This window comes from Erpetoichthys calabaricus, chromosome 15 (assembly GCF_900747795.2).
Source record: "Erpetoichthys calabaricus chromosome 15, fErpCal1.3, whole genome shotgun sequence".
Classification (NCBI taxonomy): domain Eukaryota; kingdom Metazoa; phylum Chordata; class Cladistia; order Polypteriformes; family Polypteridae; genus Erpetoichthys; species Erpetoichthys calabaricus.
The window spans coordinates 76,117,227-76,140,070 of record NC_041408.2 but is presented as its reverse complement, the minus strand read 5'-3'; the positions used below and the strand labels follow the sequence as shown (position 1 = coordinate 76,140,070).

At 39.4% G+C, this 22,844-nt stretch overlaps 1 protein-coding gene across 4 annotated transcripts in view; it reads right to left on the bottom strand.

The window, feature by feature from the left end:
* The window catches only part of LOC114666140 (ribosome-binding protein 1-like), a 114,119-nt gene that overhangs the window by 78,590 nt on the left and 12,685 nt on the right, over positions 1-22,844 (bottom strand). For all 4 annotated transcript variants that reach the window (XM_028820885.2, XM_051919642.1, XM_051919643.1 and 1 more), the window contains exon 2: positions 11,816-12,517. In XM_028820885.2, coding sequence (XP_028676718.2) covers positions 11,816-12,497 — 682 coding nt within the window. In that variant the 5' untranslated portion in view covers positions 12,498-12,517. The remainder of the gene's footprint in view (positions 1-11,815; positions 12,518-22,844) is intronic.

Sequence of the window (22,844 nt, the reverse complement as noted above, 5' to 3'; positions counted from 1 at the left end):
TTCTGCAACTTACCCAGACAAAATCAGGTTTATTATTTAACTGGAAGTAATCAGTTTTTCTGTTGAGAATTAAGATACTTTCTTTTGACTGTCATCATAATACTGGGGTCAATGTCTGGCTATTCTCTAAACCTGATGAGAAGCTGTGAATCATATCCTTAAGTAGTCATTCTCCAAAACAGAGGTGGCACAAAGGTGAGCATGAAAATCAGAACGGGGAGAAATTGGTAAACGGTTTAAAGACGGGCTCAATGGAGAGCTACATCAGCAGCTCCAACTAGTGTATGCAATCCTAAAATATAAAGGTTTTGGCTAGTATTCATTCTAAACATTATGAACCAGTACCTAGAGAATTAATTATCTACAGTAATGTATATGCCATAATTTCCAAACAGTCTGCAGCACAATGTCCTAGTTTATACACATTTTCAGAAAACAGAGAGATGCCCATTGGGAATAAAATGGTTACAGGCCATCTGCTTGCATTTTATTTTCCGTACACATTGATGAATGTTTACTTTACTGTCATTAAAGCATTTTCACAAATTAAAGAAGGAAATCTCTGCTCTCGCATAACAAAATAGGGTGCCAGTAACTCCCTTACAAAAAAGGAAAAAAAAAAAAAGTTTCACTGCTAAGAAGTTTTACCTTGCCCAATGTCTTTGGTCACGCTCAACAGATTTTGCTCAACCTTCACCCTGCATTTTCACAAAGACGCTACATTCCAAATGCAGGCACGTTATAGAAACGTCAAAACCCGACATGACATTATGGAAAAATTAAGTGAATAGGATTGAGGAGTTATTAGGATGAATCGTACTAGTACTCGAAGTTGAAAAGTACGACTGTACCTAGGTGTGCTTGTGTTTATATGAAGATTAGAAAAAAAATGGAGAACTGGCAATTCAGCCCCAAAAGCACAACATGTCCTATTATTCATCTAATCTATCCATATTAGCAACAAGTCGAGTTTTGAAGGTCCCTAAAAGACCTACTCTCCACCACATGACTCGAGAATTTACCATGTCTCTATGGTTCTTTTGCATGAAGAAAGACCTTTAATGGTTGCAAGATATTGAGTTTTAAGTTTCCAAATATGTCCCCGCATTCTCGAAATAATTTTAAAGTAACAGCCTGAATCCATGGTAGCAATTACTTTCATAAACTTTTATGAAAGGAATTAGGGCAGCACTTCATGTCACCTCTTTATCTTAGTTTGCTTAAACTGAAGAGGTTAATCTCCTTTAAACTTTTCCCATAACTTATCCTCTGCAGTCCTGGAATCGGCCTAGTCACTTTTCTCTAAACTTTTTTCTAACACTGTTATGTTTTCTTTGTAGACAGGAGGCAAACTAAATAGTGCTCCAATCGAGGTACTATTGTGTTATAAAGCTGAAGCATAACCTCCCTTGATTTGTACTCTACACATTAGGCTATATAACTCAACATCCTATTAGCTTTGTTTTCTTCTGTACACTGAATATAGACAAAGGAATACACTACAACTGCTTGGATCTGTGGATCTATGTTAGGAACCACTAATGGCAAACTGGAGTTCCACTAGCAACAGGGTCAAACAAATTTTGATATACCACATTAAATAATCATTAATTAATAATTAATGGACATGCAAGCAAACACAGTAGCCACATTAATATGTTCATAAAGAAAAATGACAAAGGAATAAATAGACAAGGATGCCCCCCCACCCCACCCTACAGTATTTCCAGGCAGTTAGAAATAAAGAACATATTGTGATCAACCAAAGCAGACACTCTCGGATTGATTCCTCTCACTTGTTAGATGGAATTATGTTTTGTTGCTGGCCTTTCACCTTTATTAATCTGAATGCCAAGGTACCATAATATGGCCGTTGTGGGCCTCTTATTGAACGTGAAAAACAAAGGCAGTTGAACTTTCCATGTCTTCCAGTAAACAAATGCTTTCAAGTAGACCTAAATCAGGAAGTCGGACATGTGGTTTCAGTTTAAGCAAGAGCGGTGCTTTTCTTTTTTTTTTTTTTTTTGAAGGAAAAAAGTTATATTATATATATATATATATATATATATTTAGCCATTGTGTGTGTGTGTGTGTGTGTATATTTGTATTATACACACAAGATACAGTATCTGCAAACCAAAGAACACAACATGTTTTGCCCTTATTGGGGCTCTTCAGGTGTTCACAGTATTGTATCCCCTAACTGGGAATCTAACCTTGGACATCAGTGCCTGAGGCAAAACCTCTGACGTTGTGCCACAGCGGCCAGTTTGCTTACATACCTGACGAGCCCCGATATGAGGGAAAAAAAAAAAAAAAAACATGTTGTGTATACTTTGTATTGTTTGGGAGATATTGCATCACTGTGAGCTGCTTCTTGCAACTAAGATGATGTGCTGGACGTTTGCCGACTAGCCAGCCAATCACAAGCGTTACCTGGTAGGTAACCACCTAAATGATCAGATTGCGATTCAGAACTAAGATAGATATATAGAGCTATGCTGAAAGAAATAACAGAACCTGAAATACACTTTTAAAACCTACACTAGAAAAAAATGCAATGACAAACAAGATAACTATCAAGGGAACACATTTAAGCCATCGCAGAAAGAGAATGATAAAAATCTTAAATATTTCTGGAATCAACTGATTTACATTACCAGTCAAAAGTTTTAGAACACCTCAGTGTTTCACCTCAGCGAAATTTCAGAATATTACAAATGGGCCTTCTACAGGGAAGAAAGAAATAGGTTACAAGCTACAGATAATTTACTTTCATTAATGTAGAACAAGTTTTGTAAGTTGAAGCAAACAATTTGCACAGGTGTCAACTTCTGTTAATTACTTAAAAACCCCTCTGTCTGTCTTAAACCAGAATTGCAAAGTTGTAAATTCCAGTGATAATGGCAAGGAAATGGAAAATAAATAAAATTACAGAATATCACCACCTTTAGAACTATACGTGGTTTATTTTGAGAAATTGCCAAAAAAAAAAAGAAAGAAATTAAAGTGTCAGTGAGTCTAGTGGTCTTCTACACAATCTCACAGGCAATTGGAAACTGGAAGAAACTGATAGGAAGAGATCTGGTACACCCAAAGTCACAACCCAATCCGAAGACAAGCTTCTGAGTGTCACCAGCTTGCATGATGGGCGCTTCACAGCTTAAAGCACAGCATAACAGTGGTTGACAAAAAGCAAGTCTCAGCTTCTACTGTGAAGAGGAGACTTTGTGCTGCAGGTTTGACAGGGCGAGTGACAATAAGAAAGCCATTCCTTAAAGGACAAAAATTGGGTGTTGAAATACCAGCTGTGGAGTACTGCAGACTGGAAGAAGGTCTTCTGTACTGAAGATTACAAATTTTGATTCATCAAGGAGGGAGATTGTATGCCATTGAGTTGGTGAAAGGATGGGTCCTCCATGTGCGACACCAGCTGTCACACATGAAGGAAGAAGTGTGATGGTCTGGGGTTCTTCTGCTGGAGGCAGAGTTGGTAACTGGCACAGAATGACTGGTGTTCTGAATCAAAAGGGTTACTACAGTTTGGCTGTTATCTGCAAAAGATGGCCAATTTGATTAATCAAAAATTTGAATAAAAGTTTGTACACTTAACGATTCCTTGACTTACTTTTATTTGCCATTCTTTACTTGTTCTATGCCTTGATTTCATCAAACATTAAGACGTTAAACTGTTTTTGTGGAAATGTATGCAGGTGTTCTGAAACTTTTGACCAGTAGTGTATATACACACACACACACACACTTACTTCAATTACAATATGTTCCAACAATCACAATATACTTGCACATAAAGGCTTTCAAAAGTAAAATTAATTCTTCTGCTATTCTAATTAGTATTCTCCTTGCATTATCCTAATACTTCTTAAATGTGGAGGAAAACTAAAACACATTTAGAAATAAACAGTAACATAAGCAGAAGTTTGTTTCATTATTATCCACAGACGAATTTTAAAGATGGAACAGAAGAAAATTCTTTAAAATGAGATGAAAAGTAGACCATGGCGTTTCTGTTAACATCCCTGATCACTATCAGGACAGTGCCCTCGCCCTCTATCTGATTCACCTTTAAGTTAATTCATGCCACATCATATTACACGATTTTCTAGCAATTTCCAGTCACAGATTTCAGTTACATAATTTTAGTGTGTTGGGGGCTATTGTATAGTGTGACATGTCAAGCACATTCTTCTGACCAGTCTACAACTCGCCCTGACAAAAATCTGAGATTTGATTTTGTCTCAACTCTTTAGGGACAGGGTCTGTGTGCAGGAGAGCTAACAACCAATGAGCACTCAAATGGAAGTGCAATGCATATAATTCAGTGATGAGGAATAAGGAACATTAGTGTCTCTTCTGTTTTGAGAGGTCCAAAACACAAGTCTCTCAGAGTTCTCATGTTTTACATACCAAGACAGCATATAAAAAGAGAATGGGACTGAACTTGCCAGATCTGTAAACCCGCCACTAGCTTGGTCAGGCAGCATAATAGCAATATAAGGAGTGAACTTGTGATACTTTGGCCAGCATGCGTCGTGTACTCACATATTTTGCCATACCCAGCGATTTCTAGTCATATAAACTGACACAAATGATCAGAAACCACAGTTGTCAAGACTAGAAGTCAAGTAATGCGACACTGGTTTCAGCTACTGAATGCTTACATTTTCCAGACAAGAGACATCATTGCAAAATGAATCAGGCCAGTGTCTAGAGAGGCATCTTTCAAGTACTATTAGTTTCAAACGTGTGGGGTGGGTCAATGATTACACAAAAGTCAGGTGGTTCATGCAGAGAATTCACTTTATATACTTTAAGAATAAAAATTGAGTGGAACTTTACATTAGTCTTAGACTAAAACTGGTTTTAGGGTGGATGTCAACTTTTGCCAACACAAAGGATTGAGGGAGGATGTCAACTAAAGTCAACATCCAGGTGGCAGAGGGGTGGGAAAAGCCGTGAATATCGATAAACTCAGTTACGTACACACAGGGATTCCACATCAAGTCAACAAGTCTAACAGCCCTCCTAGCAAGGAGTTCAAGTAGCACAGTGTAAACCATGTCTAGAATGGCATCAACATCGGACGAAAGAGTGAAGCGAATGTGTAAAGCAAAATACTCTGCATACTTATGTTTTGTGTTATTATTGAGGAAATAGATGGATTTAAAATCAGGCCCAGATTTTGATTCAAGTGATCTGGAGATCAAAAACGAAAGTCAGGTACCTGTATCAGCTGATCATGCAGCCGAAATATCTATGGTAGGGTTCCCCTAGAAGGACTACATAGATAAGACACTTATCGAATTCAGATTTTTGATCTGGAAATTAAAAACAAAAGGCAGGCATCTGCAACAGCTGATCAGTCCCCAGCTAATAGTAGCTCTGAACATGCAATATGTGCATCCGCTACACGAGCAACGTTCACCCTGGGAGGACTACACAGACAAAGATCTGTGGGAGGCAAGCTTGGAAACGGACTCCAAACGACACGGCGTGCTAGTGGACACTACGGATTACCAGCTACTCAACTACTTCAAGCTGTCTTTCCCCCCCAGTGTCACACACGTGCGTTTAGGAGACAGCTAAAGGGCCTGGGGAACTGTAATACTACACCAGACCAGGGGGTGGCAGAGTGTGCGGACCGTCTCTCTCAGTTTCTTGCAGACCATTCCTGGGAAATCTTACCAGGTTCCGGCGCCTCGGGTGATGTCACTTCCGGCTCTGGCGCCTCTAATAACATCACTTCCTTCCCCAGCCCTTAAAAACTGCCATCTTACCTTCAAATAATCAGTTCTGTTTTGGACTCAGTCTTGTGAGCATCTCTGTTCAAATATTTCAAAAACTTTTGCAGCTGGGAAATATACGGGTGGCTGCCCCAAACCTTTATGATGTCTGGAGACTGATTCTTATAACAACATCAGGAAAGTGCCTTTCAGTTTATGAGTGATGAGACAAACAAGTATGTGAATTTACAGGAAGCATAAAATACTTCTTTATGACAAATGTCAAAGTATTTTTACGTGTGAAACCATTGCAGTATGTATTTAGAAAACAGTTTTTTTGGAAAAAATATTCAGCCCTGGGACAAAAGGAAAAAAAAAAAAAAAAAAAAAAATGATTAGCCCTAAAAGAGTTAATCCACAGTAATGTTTCCTGTTTTCAGGTCATTGGGAGGTAGTAACGATTGTAAAGACTAATCATGGGGAAGTGGGTGTGCCATAAACTGTACCTCACCCAGTTATTCACAAAAATGTAGGGGGTGCATAATACTCTTAAAGACAGCCCTCTATAGAAGGTACATCAACTCCATGCTAGAGAGGATGGGCACACGTCACGTAAGGGAGTGGTAATCTCTCTATTACTATTCAGCGCTCCTTTCACAACAATAACAAAAATTAGCAGAACAGAATCCACAACAGTTGACTTGCATTATTGAACAGAGAATCAGACAATGTAGTGTAGCCCAACACAGGAATTTGAAAAATGAAGTGCAAAGAAAAACCCTCTCTTAAAACAAAAGGACAAATATTGTTCCAATCCTTGTACACCTTAAGACCTAAATCATTTAACGTTACCAAACACCTCCCTAAATTATTGTTTTGATATAAGGAGGCCTTTTGCTATTCAACTCCAATTCTGGTTTGTTTCAGAACCAGGCTGGAGGGACTGGGCAATAGGTAGCCATTGCAGAAAGGCAGAACATGGAGGATCAAGCATTCATAAAGCTCTATGAACACCAAGCCACCTTAACAAATGGGCTGCTAGTTCATTTGTTCTCTTGAAGATGTACGTCACACCTACTTAAGTTGCTGAACTAAACATGTTTCACCTATTACAATTCCAGAAAAAGAATATTGCTTGAAAACTGGACTTTGAAACTTGTACAAACTCACCACAGAACCCTCACAATATAGGATATGAAACGTCCTGTAACTTTACTGCTAAACACACAATACATAAGCCATAAGAAGGGAAGTGCACTGCAAGTACAATTTCAATAAGAAGTAAACACATGTAAAACACAAACAAATGAACACTTGCACAGGAAAAGATTTGTTTGCACCTGCAATACTCTAATCCATGTAAAAAGAGCCACATGTTATTCTTTGGTTAGTAACAGGGAAACCTCCTTGCTAAAGCAAGCAGTGTGGCAAATGAAAGAGATTGTATAGTTCTTAAAATCATGGTAATCATTTCATATTTACACTATTTATATAAAAAAATAGGCTACCTGATTTTAAGCCATGTGCATACTCGAATGTACCACAGCTTTCGCAAACAAAACTCGTGTCAAATTAAAATTTGAAAGATGAATAGGTTCACAAGTCAGCTACTTCCTTCATATGTCCTTTGATCCTAATGACCTCCGAATATTTTTCGCTCACCCACATCTACAGGAGTACCTTAAGTTAGCCATTTATTGATGCAATTTACAACCCCAATTCCAATGAAGCTGGGACGTTGTGTAAAACGTAAATATATAAAAAAAAAAAAAAAATATACGATTTGCAAATCCTTTTCAACCTATATTCAATTGAATACACTACGAAGACAAGATATTGAATGTTCAAACTGATAAACTTTGTTGTTTTGCAAATCTTCACTCATTTTGAATTTGATGTCTGCAAAATGTTCCAAAAAAGCTGGGACAGGGGCAGCAAAAGACTGGGAAAGTTGATGAATGTTCAAAAAACACCTGTTTAGAACATTCCACAGGTGAACAGGTTAATTGGAAACAGGTGTTTGTCATGATTGGGTATAAAAGGAGCATCCCCAAAAGGCTCAGTCATTCACAAGCAAGGATGGGGCGAGGTTCACCACTTTGTGAACAACTGCGTGGGCAAATAGTCCAGCAGTTTAAGAACGATGTTTCTCAACGTACAATTGCAAGGAATCTAGGGATTTCATCATCTACTGTCAATAATATCAAAAAATTCAAAGAATCTGGAGGAATCTCTGCACGTAAGCGGCAAGGCCGAATACCAACACTGGATGCCCGTGACCTTTGATCCCTCAGACGGCACTGCATTAAAAACCGACATCATTCTGTAAAGGATATTACCACGTGGGCTCAGGAATACTTCAGAAAACCATTGTCAGTTAACACAGTTCGTCAAGTTAAAACTCTACCATGCAAAGCGAAAGCTATAAATCAACAACACCCAGAAACGCCACCGGCTTCTCTGGGCCCGAGCTCATCCGAGATGGACTGACGCAAAGTGGAAAAGTGTGCTGTGGTCTGACGAGTCCACATTTCAAATTGTTTTTGGAAATCATGGACGTCGTGTCCTCTGGGCCAGAGAGGAAAAGGACCATCCGGATTGTTATCAGCGCAAAGTTCAAAAGCCAGCATCTGTGATGGTATGGGGGTGTGTTAGTGCCCATGGCATGGGTAACTTGCACATCTGTGAAGGCACCATTAATGCTGAAAGGTACATACAGGTTTTGGAGCAACATACGCTGCCATCCAAGCGACGTCTTTTTCAGGGACGTCCCTGCTTATTTCCGCAGGACAATGCGAAGCCACATTCTGCATGTGTTACATCAGCGTGGCTTCGTAGTAAAAGAGTGCGGGTACTAGACTGGCCTGCCTGCAGTCCAGACCTGTCTCCCATTGAAAATGTGTGGCGCATTATGAAGCGCAAAATACGACAACGGAGATCCCAGACTATTGAGCAACTGAAGTTTTACATCAAGCAAGAATGGGAAAGAATTCCACCTATACAGCTTCAACAATTAGTGTCCTCAGTTGGAAGCGAATGTGTATCTGTCCAGCCCGGAAGTGAGAGGTGGAGTCGTAGTAAAGGCTCTGCCACCGAGGAAACAGAAAACTCACTTAGCCGCTAACAACACAAGCGAAGCCAGCGTGTCAGGAAAACGAAACCTCAGAAGAAAGACAGTCAGTTAACCATCAACATCGGCAAAACGTTTTACTTTTCCTTCCGTAGCTAATGCACAAGTGATGCAAGCACATCAGCAAAACGAATCCTCCTAGGACAGACATGCCCAGAGTAGTGCCTTTTACCTGACATATCTACATTTTTTTTCTTGACAATTTCAATAGTTTCTAGGACCCCTGGCTTTTTATAGCAAGGGCTTACACAGCTAGTAGTCTATAAACTACTATAGCATAGCAGATATTATCCAGATGAGCCAGGTGGTTTTGAAGTGCAAACAATGTGGCATCCACTGTGGATCGATTGTAAAAGGTATGTGGAGGTGATCCATACTATCAGGAACATTCAGCTTAAGGTGTCCCTGTACCAGTCTCAAAGCATTCATCATAATGAGGGGAAGGGCTACTGGTCAGCAGTCCTTGAGAGTGCATTTTAATTTTGCTCTGGCACTGGGATATCAGGAGTAAATAGGCATAGAAAGCATCGTGCTCCTCGGGAAGAGAAAGTTGGGAATGCAACACTTGGGTTAACACTTAAAACAGGCAAAAGGACAAAACCAGGTACCCTAGCATATAATCAGCTGGTGTTCTACAATTAGTTAAGATGGCTATAAAGAAAATATCTGACCATAAATAAATAAATGCCCAGTCTGGATAAAGGTCATGTTAAAAATAATTATAAATATACATATTTTGTGTCAGATGTCCAGGGACGTTGCCCCACCGGGACGCCGGTAGTAGGGGACCAGAAATGGGGCAGTACTTCCCCCAGAACGCAAGAGGGCAGCCTCCCTGGACTGCATGAGGGTCACGGAGCTGGGAAGCTCAACCCTGTGGGAGGATGTGGCGGCCACCACCAGGGGCGCCCGGACGTTCATGGAGCCCTGGATTGTAGCACTTCCGCCAGACCAGGAAGTTATGCCGGAAGAAATCCCAGGGGCACCCCGGAGGGCTTCCAGGTGCTCAACTGGAACTTCCGCCACATCAGGAAGTGTCATTGGACAGAGCACCTGGAGCCCTTCCGGGTTATTAAAAAAGGGGCCGCCTCCATCCAGTAGACGAGCCGGAGATGGGAGGAAGGAGACGGAGCTTGTGAGGAGGGGAGTAGAGGCGACGAAGAAAGAGAGGAAAAGAGAGGAGACTGTTAATAAGGCATTGTGGTGCTGTGTATAAAAAAACGTGTGTGTTTTGGAACATTCTGGTGTGTGTCTGTGTCCGGGCTGGCTTTCCACAATTTTTTTTTTTTTTTTTTTTTTTTTTTTTTTTTTTTAAATATGACCTTAATCCAGACTGTGCTATAATTAATTATAAATAAACTAGACAAAGAGCCTGTTTCGACAACGTAAGATGAAACGGACACGAGTGGAATAGTAATAAGTATAAGCACCACAAACCTGATATAGGTGTATTGAATGAATGCGTAATTGAATCAGAATGCGTAATTAGGCCGCGAGCTGTAGTCGAAATCGCCTTTCAGGCCTCTAGAGCTTTAATCGAAGTCGTCTTTCTCTTTGAATTTTTGTGGCCGTAAATCCGCCGCCTTTCGCGATGTCGGTCTCGTAAGGTTTTTTGGGCAGCTGCGCAGAAGGCGACTGCGCATTCGGCTTCGGACGGACATGAGTGAGTGAGGAGGCTGGCGAATTATGTATTAAGATAGCCAGGAATGTTACACACTGCTACATACTAAATGTCACAAGCCTATAAATAAATGATTAAAATCAAAGCCTTGACATGCTAAAGGTACACACACATTTTTATATAATTAAAGATTGAACACATCTTTAATCATCTGTGCTATAAAACTTGATGGTTATCTGAGCAAACCACTAAAGCAGAGTAACAGCTCATTCAATTGAAATGTGATTCACTTCCTTCTGGTAAAAATCAGCAGTCACTTCCTAATTTGAAGCATCAGCCAGTCACATGTTCACAAATTGTCTGCATGATGCAGGTCAGTATGAGGACTGATAATAGTGAAGCAAAATGGAGATTTTATATATAAAAAGATACAGTAATCAATACAAATGTGTGTGACATATTGTACACGGAAAACCAGCCAGTATGAGAAGGGTAAAGCCCCATAATAAACATCTCAAGCAGAAACCACCTATGCTGCTGAAGACCCAGAAGTATACAGAGAGCTTCCATCCATCCATCCATTTTCCAACCCACTGAATCCGAACACACGGTCACGAGGGTCTGCTGGAGCCAATCCCAGCCAACACAGGTCACAAGGCAGGAACCAATCCCAGGCAGGGTGCCAACCCACCGCAGACAGAGAGCTTGATAAAGCTCCAATATTAACAGAGGTGGTGCGTGCAAATAGGTGGTCTCATTGCCTATGGCTGGTTCCTGCCTTGTACCTTATGCTGCAAGGAAAGATGGGTCTCTTTGAAAACCTGTACAGGATGAAACCGGCTCGATGGTGTTGGGGGAGGAAGACAAACAGTCCTCAGTAGAATTACACGTATCCTGATTTATATAATAAGTTCATCTGAATTTGTAAACTGTATGCCAGTATAATGTGTATACAACACCTTGTATAAATTTGCAGCCAACACCTAACCACTCATTAAACACTCCTGTGAAACATGTAAACTAGCTTGAAATTCAGACAGCTAGCAAGCAGATGTGAAATTCTGGAGGTTATCTAAGCTGTATAACAAAGTAGTACTGCATGCATCCATCAAATAGTGCAATGAATTATAATTACTGCAGGAAAAAAATATTGCATTTGCTATATGTGCCTAAGCAAAAATAGCTTAGGAAGAACTACTTAACAAGATTACCACCTTTACAGTGTATATTTCATGTACATGTCTGTTACAATTTCTGCACAATTCAGTTACATTAGGATAAAAAGAAAACCATTTTAAAAACATTTCCATATCTACATACCGGTTTCAGACTTCTTCTTGGGGCCTGCCTTCTTTTTGGCAGCAATTTCTTGCTTTTCTTGCTTTACATCTTCATGACTGGTAACGACATCAGCCTTTTTTGTGGGTGGCGAAGTAGACAGCAGCACACTTTGCTTAGCTCCTACTGGTGGAACAGCCATGACAGGAACCTCTTTGGCAACAGCTTCAAGTACTGGGGCATTCTTGGACACTTGGGCTTGGACAGGGGCAGAGGCTGGGCTTGGGGCAGGCTCCACTTTGGCTACTTTCTTTTCCTTCTTTTTCTTATCCTTGGGAGAAGGGGCTGGCTGCTCTTGAACTGGTGCACGAACAATAGTAACTGGAGGCTCTGGAACAACTGGTTCTGGCACAGCATTTTCTGGTTCGGATTCACTCACCGTCTCAGATACGTCTAGGGCAGCCTCTGAACTGGGAAGTTTACCATTTGGCTTATCATCTTTCTTTTTAGATTTCCCCTTCTTATCCAGTGACTTCTCTTTCTTCTTCTTCTCAGATTTAGGCAGCTGTGCTTTCTCCTGCTCCCTTCGCTGCTTTGCTAATGCTTCTTCATAAGAAGTTTCCTTCATGGAGAAGGTGGAAACCAGGAAAATTCCAATGGCAGAAATGACCATAAAGCCACCAAAAACCATAACACCTAATGTCTGGGGGTCATAGATGTCCATGATTACCACTTCAACCAAATCTGAAAGACAGAAGGGGGAAAAAAAAAACATTAAAAGAACAGAAAGCAGCCAAATATCCCAATAAAACAAGATGACCACAAATTATCAAACCAGTTCTGACAAGTCCCTTCAGCCAAGAGTTTCCCTCAGTGCACTTGAGGGCAGCAGTGTCTGTAGGATTACATTTCAGCCACAAACTCTCCTATGTTCAATTGTACCAAATAATTGGCAATTTACCTCTCCCCTCTAAAAATGTTAGGGTACTGCCGAATAAAGAATTACATGTCAGCTTTATAAGTATTAATATATACTGTGGTTTAATGAATACTCCCACACATGGTGCTATATAAAGTACATATTGTTGAAAAGGTTCTAACTGGTTTATGAAGTATAGTGACAGATGCATAGGAAAACTTAACCTCCCAATATTCTGGATATTGCATCTAAACCTTGCTTGCATTTCAGGTACTTCATTCCCTAGATGCAGCAATATGTAGAATGAGAACTACCTAAAAATGCAAGCAGGGTTTGCCAGAGGATTAGGAACGAGAAACAACATTTGCTAATGCAAGATTCTTAAAAGATCGGGAACTACCAAAACTTTGTACCATGTTAAGAAGAATGGGAACACTTGTGCATGAGAACGGTGCAAATCTTAACCTCGACAGTACATCAATCATGTAACAGAACAAGAAAAAGCAGATTGCTTTAATATTAGTAAGGGAGGGTGTACAACAAGGCTGTATTCTTTCAAATTTACCATTACAACCTACAGTATACGTTTATATATAAAAAAAAAAAAAAGATTTTAAACAAATGTTTGTTATGCTAATAATGACATTAGCTGAAAATTAGGTGGACTTGAAACATTTCACTAGAATGATCAAGGAGTATAGCCTCAGAATGGGCCTGCAGTTGAATGTGAACATGACAAAGCTACTGAGGTATTATTTTATCCTTCATGGAGAAGAAACAGAAGTTGCAGATGGTTGATCCAAGCATGTTATAACTATTAGTAATAAAACAACCTGCAGCAAATAAAATGTAGAATCACACTTGGCAAGACAGCTATGAAAAGCTTATACAAATTTTTTGATAGCAGATGTGTGTCCAAAAATTTGATTGGTTCAAACTGGTATTTTCAGTTACAACATATAAACGTGAGAGTTGTTCAGTGAAGCAAGACAGGAGGAGAAGATTTTATACCATTGAACTTTGTGTGTTACACACACATACACACGACTACACGAAGAATGAATCAATAGATAAGATCTAACCAAAAATTTCCTTAAACTCAAATGGCCAGTCTTCAACTCTTATACTTTCAACAAATCGCTCAAAGAGAAAGATCATTAGAAAAGGACATCATGCATGGGATGGTTGTAGGGTAGTGGGGAAAAAGAGACCAACATGGATTGAAAAAAAGCAGCAAATAAAGGAATGACATTATCCCTAGCCAGATGTCGGACAGAAGACTAAACATTGTTCAAAAGCAGCAATCCATAAAGTCATTCTAAATTGACAAACTTGATGGCACTTAACCAACATTGTGTATCTGTGTTTGAATGCTGAAAAGCTGTCTAACTGTAAGGGAACATGGGGTGATATGCAACTAGACTGCTCTAAAACACATAGTCAAGCTAAATTAAGAATCGGAGATGGGAATAGTAGCCTTTGATTAAAAGAAGAGCTGAACCAAAAGGCCATAAAATTACTGTCAACGATCAGGAACGAGATTGAGACCATTCCTTCATGGATCAACAATGGCCACTAGAGATGAATTAAGTAAAAATTGACGTAATTTCCGATTCCACACCTCATCCTGGTGCAAATAGGATCTGCACCAGGAAACAGCCAGGGGCATTAGTTAGACTGATGTAATAGAGCAAAGAAAAAAAGGTGTTCCAGATAAATAAACAGGCCCTTCCTAAAACATAAGACAGACACTTGATCTGTAACTCATAAGATTAAGAAAGATAAACTGTTAAGTGGCTTAGTTGCTTATTGTCAGAACAGATTCAGAGTATCCCATATACCACATATATATATATATATATATATATTATATATATATATATATATATATATATATATATATATATATATATATTACACACACACTATATATAAAAATAAACCAACACAGTTATGCCAGAGTATGGGTTATAGACTACAGCTCATCACTTAACGCACTTCACTGGTCTCTGTACTTGGGAAGCCCAATCAATAGGTGACACTGGGTTCCAATTGGTCAGACTTTAGCACATGTGAATTGGCAGTGTAAATTTCTCCACACTGGTCCTCAGCCCAGCCATCCCAAAGATGTGCCGAGCCTAACCCATGTTCATTTATGATTGTATCCTAGACATACTGTAGCCCGAATTCTATCATTAAATCTGCTGATAACACCACCTACATCAAATAGGCCTAACCAAAAACAATGGAGACCACTTACCAAGAAGAGATGTGTCGGGCTAATAATCTATTAATGCCCACAAAACTCAGGAGCTGGTCATAGACTTCAGAAAGCTGGAGGCCACAGAATAGCCATGCAAGAATTTCAGTAGACCTGTGACAGTACTATTACATTGATCATTTTGCAAGGAAGGTCTGTAGCTATAGCTTTCCTAGTTACACCATACTGATGACCTTAAGTAGAAAATTTTCCCAATAAACTTTACTTCAGCTGTCTTAGGAAAGCCAAGGGGCCTCATGTATAAACGGTGTGCACGCACAGAAATGTTGCGTACGAACGTTTCCACGCTCAAATCGCGATGTATAAAACCTGAACTTGGCGTAAAGCCACGTACATTTCCACGGTGCCTCATACCCGGGAGTACGCAATTTCTCCGCTCGGTTTTGCGGACTGGTGGCACCCAGTGTCAAAGCAGTGCTACTGTTCCTGTGTGGTCACCCTTTCTTTCTTAGATCCACATTCCTGGCGCGGCTTTATAAATACACTGAAACTAACTGCATTTTGTTTATTAGTGTAATGCATCCGATTGTGATTAACCTGCAACAATATAATGGTCCAGGGAATAGCCATAGTATTCCAAATACCATAACTGCTTTAGCATTGTTACTCTCACTGCATCATCTTCTTTCAGCTGCTCCTGTTAAGGGTTGCCACAGCAGATCATCTTTTTCCATATTACTCTCACTGCACCACTCGGAGTATTTATATCACTGTATCTGAGTGGGGAATCACAGCAGCAGCTGATTGGAAAGAATTATTGGTATACAGCATGAAGCAGAAGCCGCCTCAGCCACGGCAAAACGCTTCAGAGACTTTCCTGTATCAAGTCGCGGTTCAGAAAAAGTTTCATCCCAAGAACTATAAACGCACTCAATCAGTCCATTAAGCGCTCCTTGTAGAACTGTTTGTACTTATAAGTACAATTACCCCACTGTAAACTTGCACTAAAGTTATAGTATTTCACAACCTGAGCCACTTTATAAAGCGTGTATTTACATATGATGACGATATTTTTAAGATAAAATGCAGCAAAATATGTTGATTATATTATACAGATAAAACTTTAACTTCATTTAAATAATCTGTATTGTTAATAATTAAACATGTGAGGACACAGTGCCGCAGCGCTAGCTAGTTCATGGATTGTTCCTGCATTGCGTTGTATTCTTGCTGGTGCTGACGCAACACTGGAAGGATAGATGGATAGAATAATTAAACATGTACTACGAAGATATTTCAACGTTCTTTAAAAGTTTTGAAGAATTGGTGTTCTAAGCTTACAGATGGCTTCACGTCTATTACAGAGCTGATTATGTGGCGATTGGGTATTTGGAGAAAGAAAAGTAAGGACAGGAATTAGGGCTTAGTACGTTTGAAAGAGACAGTACTTCTGTAATAAATTATTTCATCGAAGGTTGTGCATGGCACAGCAAGCCTCTTGCTTGAGACATGAACAAGCACTGCGCCACCGTGTTCCTATGTTTAATAACATGCTTTCATTCTTATCATCATGAAAAAGATATCACATATAAATCTCAGTATTTTAAGTATTCAGAGAGCTGTAATAATCACGAATGGATTGTGTCCTGTCGGAGAAAGAGAAAGCCCGTTTAAGAAGCAGGTAGTGATTCACACACACAGAGCACATAGGAGATCAAATACAGAACAAAGCATTTAACGTGCTACTTTAGTTACGATGAGATTTGAGAAACTAGTAAATTAAACGATTTTATGATGAACTTTATGATGTTCTACTTTAATGGCAAAATAAATTACGTGATTAAAGTGGAAATTTTGAGATTAAAGTTGACATTTTGTGCTTTTTTCCCCCCACTGTGTGCCTATTTTTTTTCTCTGTACCCTAATAAGCTTTCATATGACACTCAGACGGTGGGCTATGACTCGCCTTTTCACAGCGACTTTGATATCTGACAACTTTTTTTTATTTCGGGCACTATGAGACTTTGTGAACTTGAGCTTTCGAGTTTCTCCGACACGGTCACTTGATCAACTTCCTTTTGTTGTTTATATCACGGTTTAAACCAACAAATAGTACGTTTTTCCTTTGCCTCCACTTGGTATTCGCTGAAATTCTTATATTTTCCCCGTGCTTTTCAAAGAAGGCTGAGCTTAAGAGCTATTTATATTGATTTGCATATTCAAAGAGGTGTAATTCTGGGAGGAGTTGGGGCGGGACAGAAGGTGTGTGCACGTGTGTTACTTTTCACGCTGATCGGGATTTATGTAGCGGAAGAACGTGAAAGTTTGCGTACGTACAGATTCCTGCATCTGGATTTTTCTGTGCGTACGCACATTCCCGCTTTTGTGCTTACGCCATGTTATAGTGTGAGTTCTACACACGGCGTTATACATGAGGCCCCAGGTGTCTATCAGTGTTTACCACCTTCCATAAGTGCACAGTGGAGTTCATCCTCACGAGCTGCAAAACATTTTGACAGGACACCAGCTCAGCTCTGAACTGCAAAGCATTATAGTGGATGGTGAAGGCAGTGCAGGTTATTACTATCACAGCAGTTTCCTTTAATGGAGGACATACAAGCTTTAGAAAAATAGTATGGTTAAAGACCTCAGCCATCCTCACTTTTCTCCTTCCTGCATTCTGGAAAATGGAATCAAGTGATTTGTGAAGGCTAACATACTGAGTTATTATGCTCAGTTCAAAATACAACTCAATAGCCACTCCTATGGTCAGCTGCATCAATGCACCGGAGGAGTTCTCTACATTATAAAATTGTTGCATTTCTTGGCTGTTTTGTATTATTTGTATTACACTACCATCATCAGTCTGTGGGAGACTTACAAATAAACCTTGTTGTACCAAGTACACATGGCAAACTTGTCTCCTTTATAAAAAAGCTTTACTTACAGTAGTACAGAGGTGGTGGCATCCTGGGCCAGAGAACAAGGGCCTCCAACTTCTTATCACAATCTGGATCTCATGCAGTTTTGTTGCTTTATTGTCCATTGTTTTATCCTTTATGGGAAACTGTGGTAATGCTCATGACAGACTCTTTATAATATATACCCTATTTTTTTTTTTTTTTTTTTTTACTGCTCAAGTTATTCCTTCTTGAGGAGGATGGAAAGAATGTCTTCAACATGTTAGACATTCCAGCATCATATCTCAGTGGATTTCACCACAATCATGAGACAACATTTTACACGACTGTATTTTAAACAAAACTCAAGAGGAGCTGGGGAGCCTGCTGGCCCAAGTCAGCTAAATTTTAATGGTTTTAATAAAGACTGCATGGCCCTAGAAGCAATCTGTAGATCTACTTTGACCCGAGCTTATACCCCCTCTCTTTCACTGCAGACTGGACTTTACCTGTTCATCATTAGGGGCTTAAATAGCCAGAACCACCAAGAGAGAAAAAAAACTCACATTAAACATCTAAAATGTATAGATGCATTTCTATGTATGTATATATGTTACAATACAGTAAAATGCAATGTATCTACAATATCAGGATGATATATTGGGACAATGTTGCTATTAGCACATCAAATTAGCTAGGACTAAATCACATCCTCTCATTCACACCATTTATTATTACTAAATGTGTAGTCCTTTCACATTTCACAGTGCTCCGTGCCAGTCTGCTTAGGGGGCCACTATAAAGTCAATTTATATGTGCATGAAATATATATTTCTTTTAATACAAGTGACCCATTTCTAACACTTCAACTAGATCAGAACAAAGGGGGTAAAAGCCAACCACTATTTCTTCAGTATTATAAAACTGAAATAAATTTTCCTTTAGTGGGAAACAATGGTGGCATCCTAGCACAAACCATGGCTGCATAAATCAACAGGGCAACTTTTTGGATGTGAACATGCGAGAAAAGTCCTCAGGCAAACAAAACCATTCAGTTTCTTTACCTCTCTTATAGAAATAAATGGGGCATGAGGGAATTGTAGGGAAGGCCAAATACAACAAACCAGTGAGTTGCCACCATAGATACCATTAAATGGTCCAATATTACATGTAATACAGGACCAGGTATATTTTGTTAAAGTAGTATTACTCAACAATAGTGTTGATCAGCAAATTTTGCAGCAATGTTGCTGTGATCATGTTTACCCTTGTTTGTAGATTTACTGATAATCTGGCCAATTTAGGAGAACTCCCCCCCCCCCCCCCCCAGCACCCCATAATGCTTTGTAAGGCCAGTGTGACATTCCCTGGAGCTATAACGGCCAACATTGGATGGGACTGCCTCCCATAAATATAACGCTGATCGTTTGCATTTCAAACTCTGTGGGCCTTAGGTAGTGGCAGAACAGATAAGTAAATAAAAATTAAAACTGAATTTGCATTAAGAAACAGCATAAATAATGAGTTCTCTCTGCTTGTGGCCAAATTGGCTGGTCAATCTTTCAGTTCCACGTCAGTATAAGAGAACGAGGCACGTGCCTAGCTAGCCAGGTGGGGATTTGCAAAACAAACCTTGAAAAGAGCCAGATTACCTCCTTACCCCCCAAACACACAAGACTATGAAATTAAAAGATTTGTTACTAGTGACTAGACATTTCCATTTTTTTTGATAGATGAAAAAGTACAAAAGAATCAGCACAGACAGTTGAGAGCCTTCAGCACAGCTTCAAAAAAAAATAAATAAAAAAAAAAAAAAATAGAATGAGCCAGCGACTTCAAATCATGACACCACTTTGAATTTTCTGCCTTTAAAAAGATCTACAATTTTGACTATGATTTTGGCATTTCTGCTTTGTTTTGATGAAATACGATTGCACGTCTGACTGTTCTTTGATCCCATGGAGGCACAATAGTGCCATGGTTGGCACTGCTAAGTCCACCTTTTTGGCCACAATAATCATTCCAATATAGCTGGCAGAGATTTCCCTAGCCCTCAGGGACTCTCCAAAGACAAAATGCATTATCATTATAATCCAGTCAAATCTAGTTCAGTTAGTCATGCATTGACTTCAATGCATTTCAGAGTTCGGTGACCTTCGCAAACACTTCTGTGATTTTTCCGAACTTAAGGTGAAGGAAACAACGTGGAGTTCGCTCATCGCTAGTCAGCAGTTGTTGACAATGTTCAGCTGACAAATCCAGAACTGCTCCACTTATGGGAAAGCTTGCAGAAACACATTTCTGAGATCTATCAAAGGGGAAATGCAACTAATGAAACTATAACCCATATGACTACATAATTAGAGGCTGACAAAGATAAAGTAGTGAAGGCAAATGCTTTCATAGTGCCATGACCATAATCTAAGATTTATGCTCAGATAAAAGAAAAATTGTGTGCTTGCAAGGAGATCAAATAAGTGATTGGGACTTTGTTACCATGACTATAATCTTCATTGTATTTAGCTACAATGTATTGATCTCACTGTAACAGCCTCACTTGCGAGTAACACGACTATTCACAAGTCATTAGTTATCCAATTCTACCATCATGAAAGCTACTGTATCCAACTTGCCATGTCATCCTGTTTTAAGGTTACTCTTCCAGAAGAAATCATTGAAACAGTATAACAGTGAGGGTTAGAGAGCACTTTCACATTGTTCTTGAGCTTGACACTTACAAGATCACCTCAACGATCACAAGCAACTCTGCTTTCTTAAAAAGACGACTGCAAACTCAAACTGCTTAAGGTAAACCACCTCACACAAAGCTTGCTGTGTGAACATTTTAAATTGTTCCGGCTATATGGTTTATTCAACTCCTAGTATGTGTGTACTTTTCGTGCAAAATATTGCGCCTTAACCTATATGTTTAAAGTTTAACGTTACTTCACTAAAGCAACCGGATGTTCAGTGACCTTAGCAATAATGGATGTGTTAGGGGTCTCTTTCCGATCTTATCCAGATCCTGCCGGACCCAAACGAGACTTCTTTATATAACTCACAGTGCAAAAAAGGAGGGGGCGCAAACTACTATAAAAGTTGTATCCCCCAGAAACATGTGGCTGATCACCGTTGTGGTTTTGAGGTTTAAGTATTGAGGGATGTGCATGTATAACAAGGTTATTAGATTAAAGTAGGCTAAGGATCTGCGCTGGTATCCCGAAGGTTGCCGGTACAAATCCCCGTCACTGCCAAATGGATCCTACTCTGCTGGGCCCTTGAGCAAGGCCCTTAACCTTCATTTGCTCCAAGGGTGCTGTACAATGGCAGACCCTGCGCTCTGACCCCAAGGTGTATGCGAAAACTAACAAATTCCTAATACAAGAAATTGTATAAGGCGAAATAAAGAACAAAAAAAGTATTTAGGGGAAATTGTTGCCCACCAATTGCAAAAATTAATCAAATGCTTTTTATGAAAAAAGAACCACATACAGGGTTAAAAGGAATTCAAGATCTTACAACAATTAGGAGGCCTCTTGGTTCCACTTGCTACAGTACACAGACATTTTAGACAATTGTGTACTTCCAACTTTGTGGCAATAGTTTGAGGAAGGCCATTTCTGTTCTAGCATGACTGTCTGTGCTCAAAACCAAGTCCAAAAAAAAAATTAAAAAAAAAAAATCAGAAGGCCAAATGTGATCTAGATGTTCTGATCCAACATCTGTACCTGGTCTCACAAATGCTCTTTTGGCTGAATGGGTAGACAAACAATCCTGTGGAAAGCCTTCCCAGAAGCAGCTGTATACATGTGATAGTCAGCTGGACACCTATATATTCCTTAAACCAACAATCACATTCATCCATAGTAGGTCTGAAAGGCATTACTGATCACCTGCCTACAAGTTACAATACATTAATCCAATTCAGATCTCCTAATCCACTAATGTTCAATGTGCCATGCGAAAAAGAAGATTGTAACTGTATAATAAATAGATTTAGCCAAGACAAGGCAGACAGACAATTCAGCTGCACAGCCTTTGTTCAAGTGTATTTGAAACCTTGAAATTCTGGCTATTTCTACTGTGTAATTAGCTTCCCTCCCTCCCCCTGTTACTTCTTTTGGCAGATATACACTCATCATTATAACTAAGCACACAAATACACTGTGCGCAATATGTATACATGTACACACACAGTTACAGACAGACATTCAGATTGCCCAAATGCTAAGGCGCCAACTTTTAATTGAAGACTTTCAGATTTGCTCTACAGCCAAGTCAATATGGGCTAGTAGTACATTTACATTTGGAGTACAGGCAAGTTGTATGTTACTATTGAAAAAAACCCAAAACACGACCCAATTAATGGAGCATGGGAAGCAAAACTCAGTTACTTAGGAAAGATGAAACACTCATGAGGACATACATTCAAAAGTTGAAGGAAAATCTAAATCTACATGCTTCCATTAGGTCAGATTATCTCAGGACATAACGTGAGCTAACACAGCTATGCTGATGACACACAGCTGTATTTATCAATAGCACCTGATGACCCCCATTCTCTTGATTCACTACCACAATGTCTAACCTGTATCTCAGAATGGATGAATAGTAACTTTCTCAAATTAAATAAAGAGAAAACCGAAATCTTAGTGATTGGCAATAATGGATACAATGAGGCTATTAGAAATAAACTGGATGCATTAGGATTAAAAGTCAAAACGGAGGTGAAAAGCTTAGGGGTAACTGTTGACTAATCTGAATTTTAAATCGCATATTAATCAGATCACTAGGACAGCATTTTTTCACTTAAACATAGCAAAAGTTAGACCTCTTATATCATCAAAAGATGCAGAGAAATTAGTTCACGTGTTTGTTTTCAGTCGGCTAGATTACTGTAACGCACTCCTCTCAGGACTACCCAAAAAAGACAAATCGTTTGCAACTAGTGCAGAATGCAGCTGCTAGAATCCTTAGCAGGAAAAGAAAATCCAAACACATTTCTCCAGTTTTGATGTCACTACACTGGTT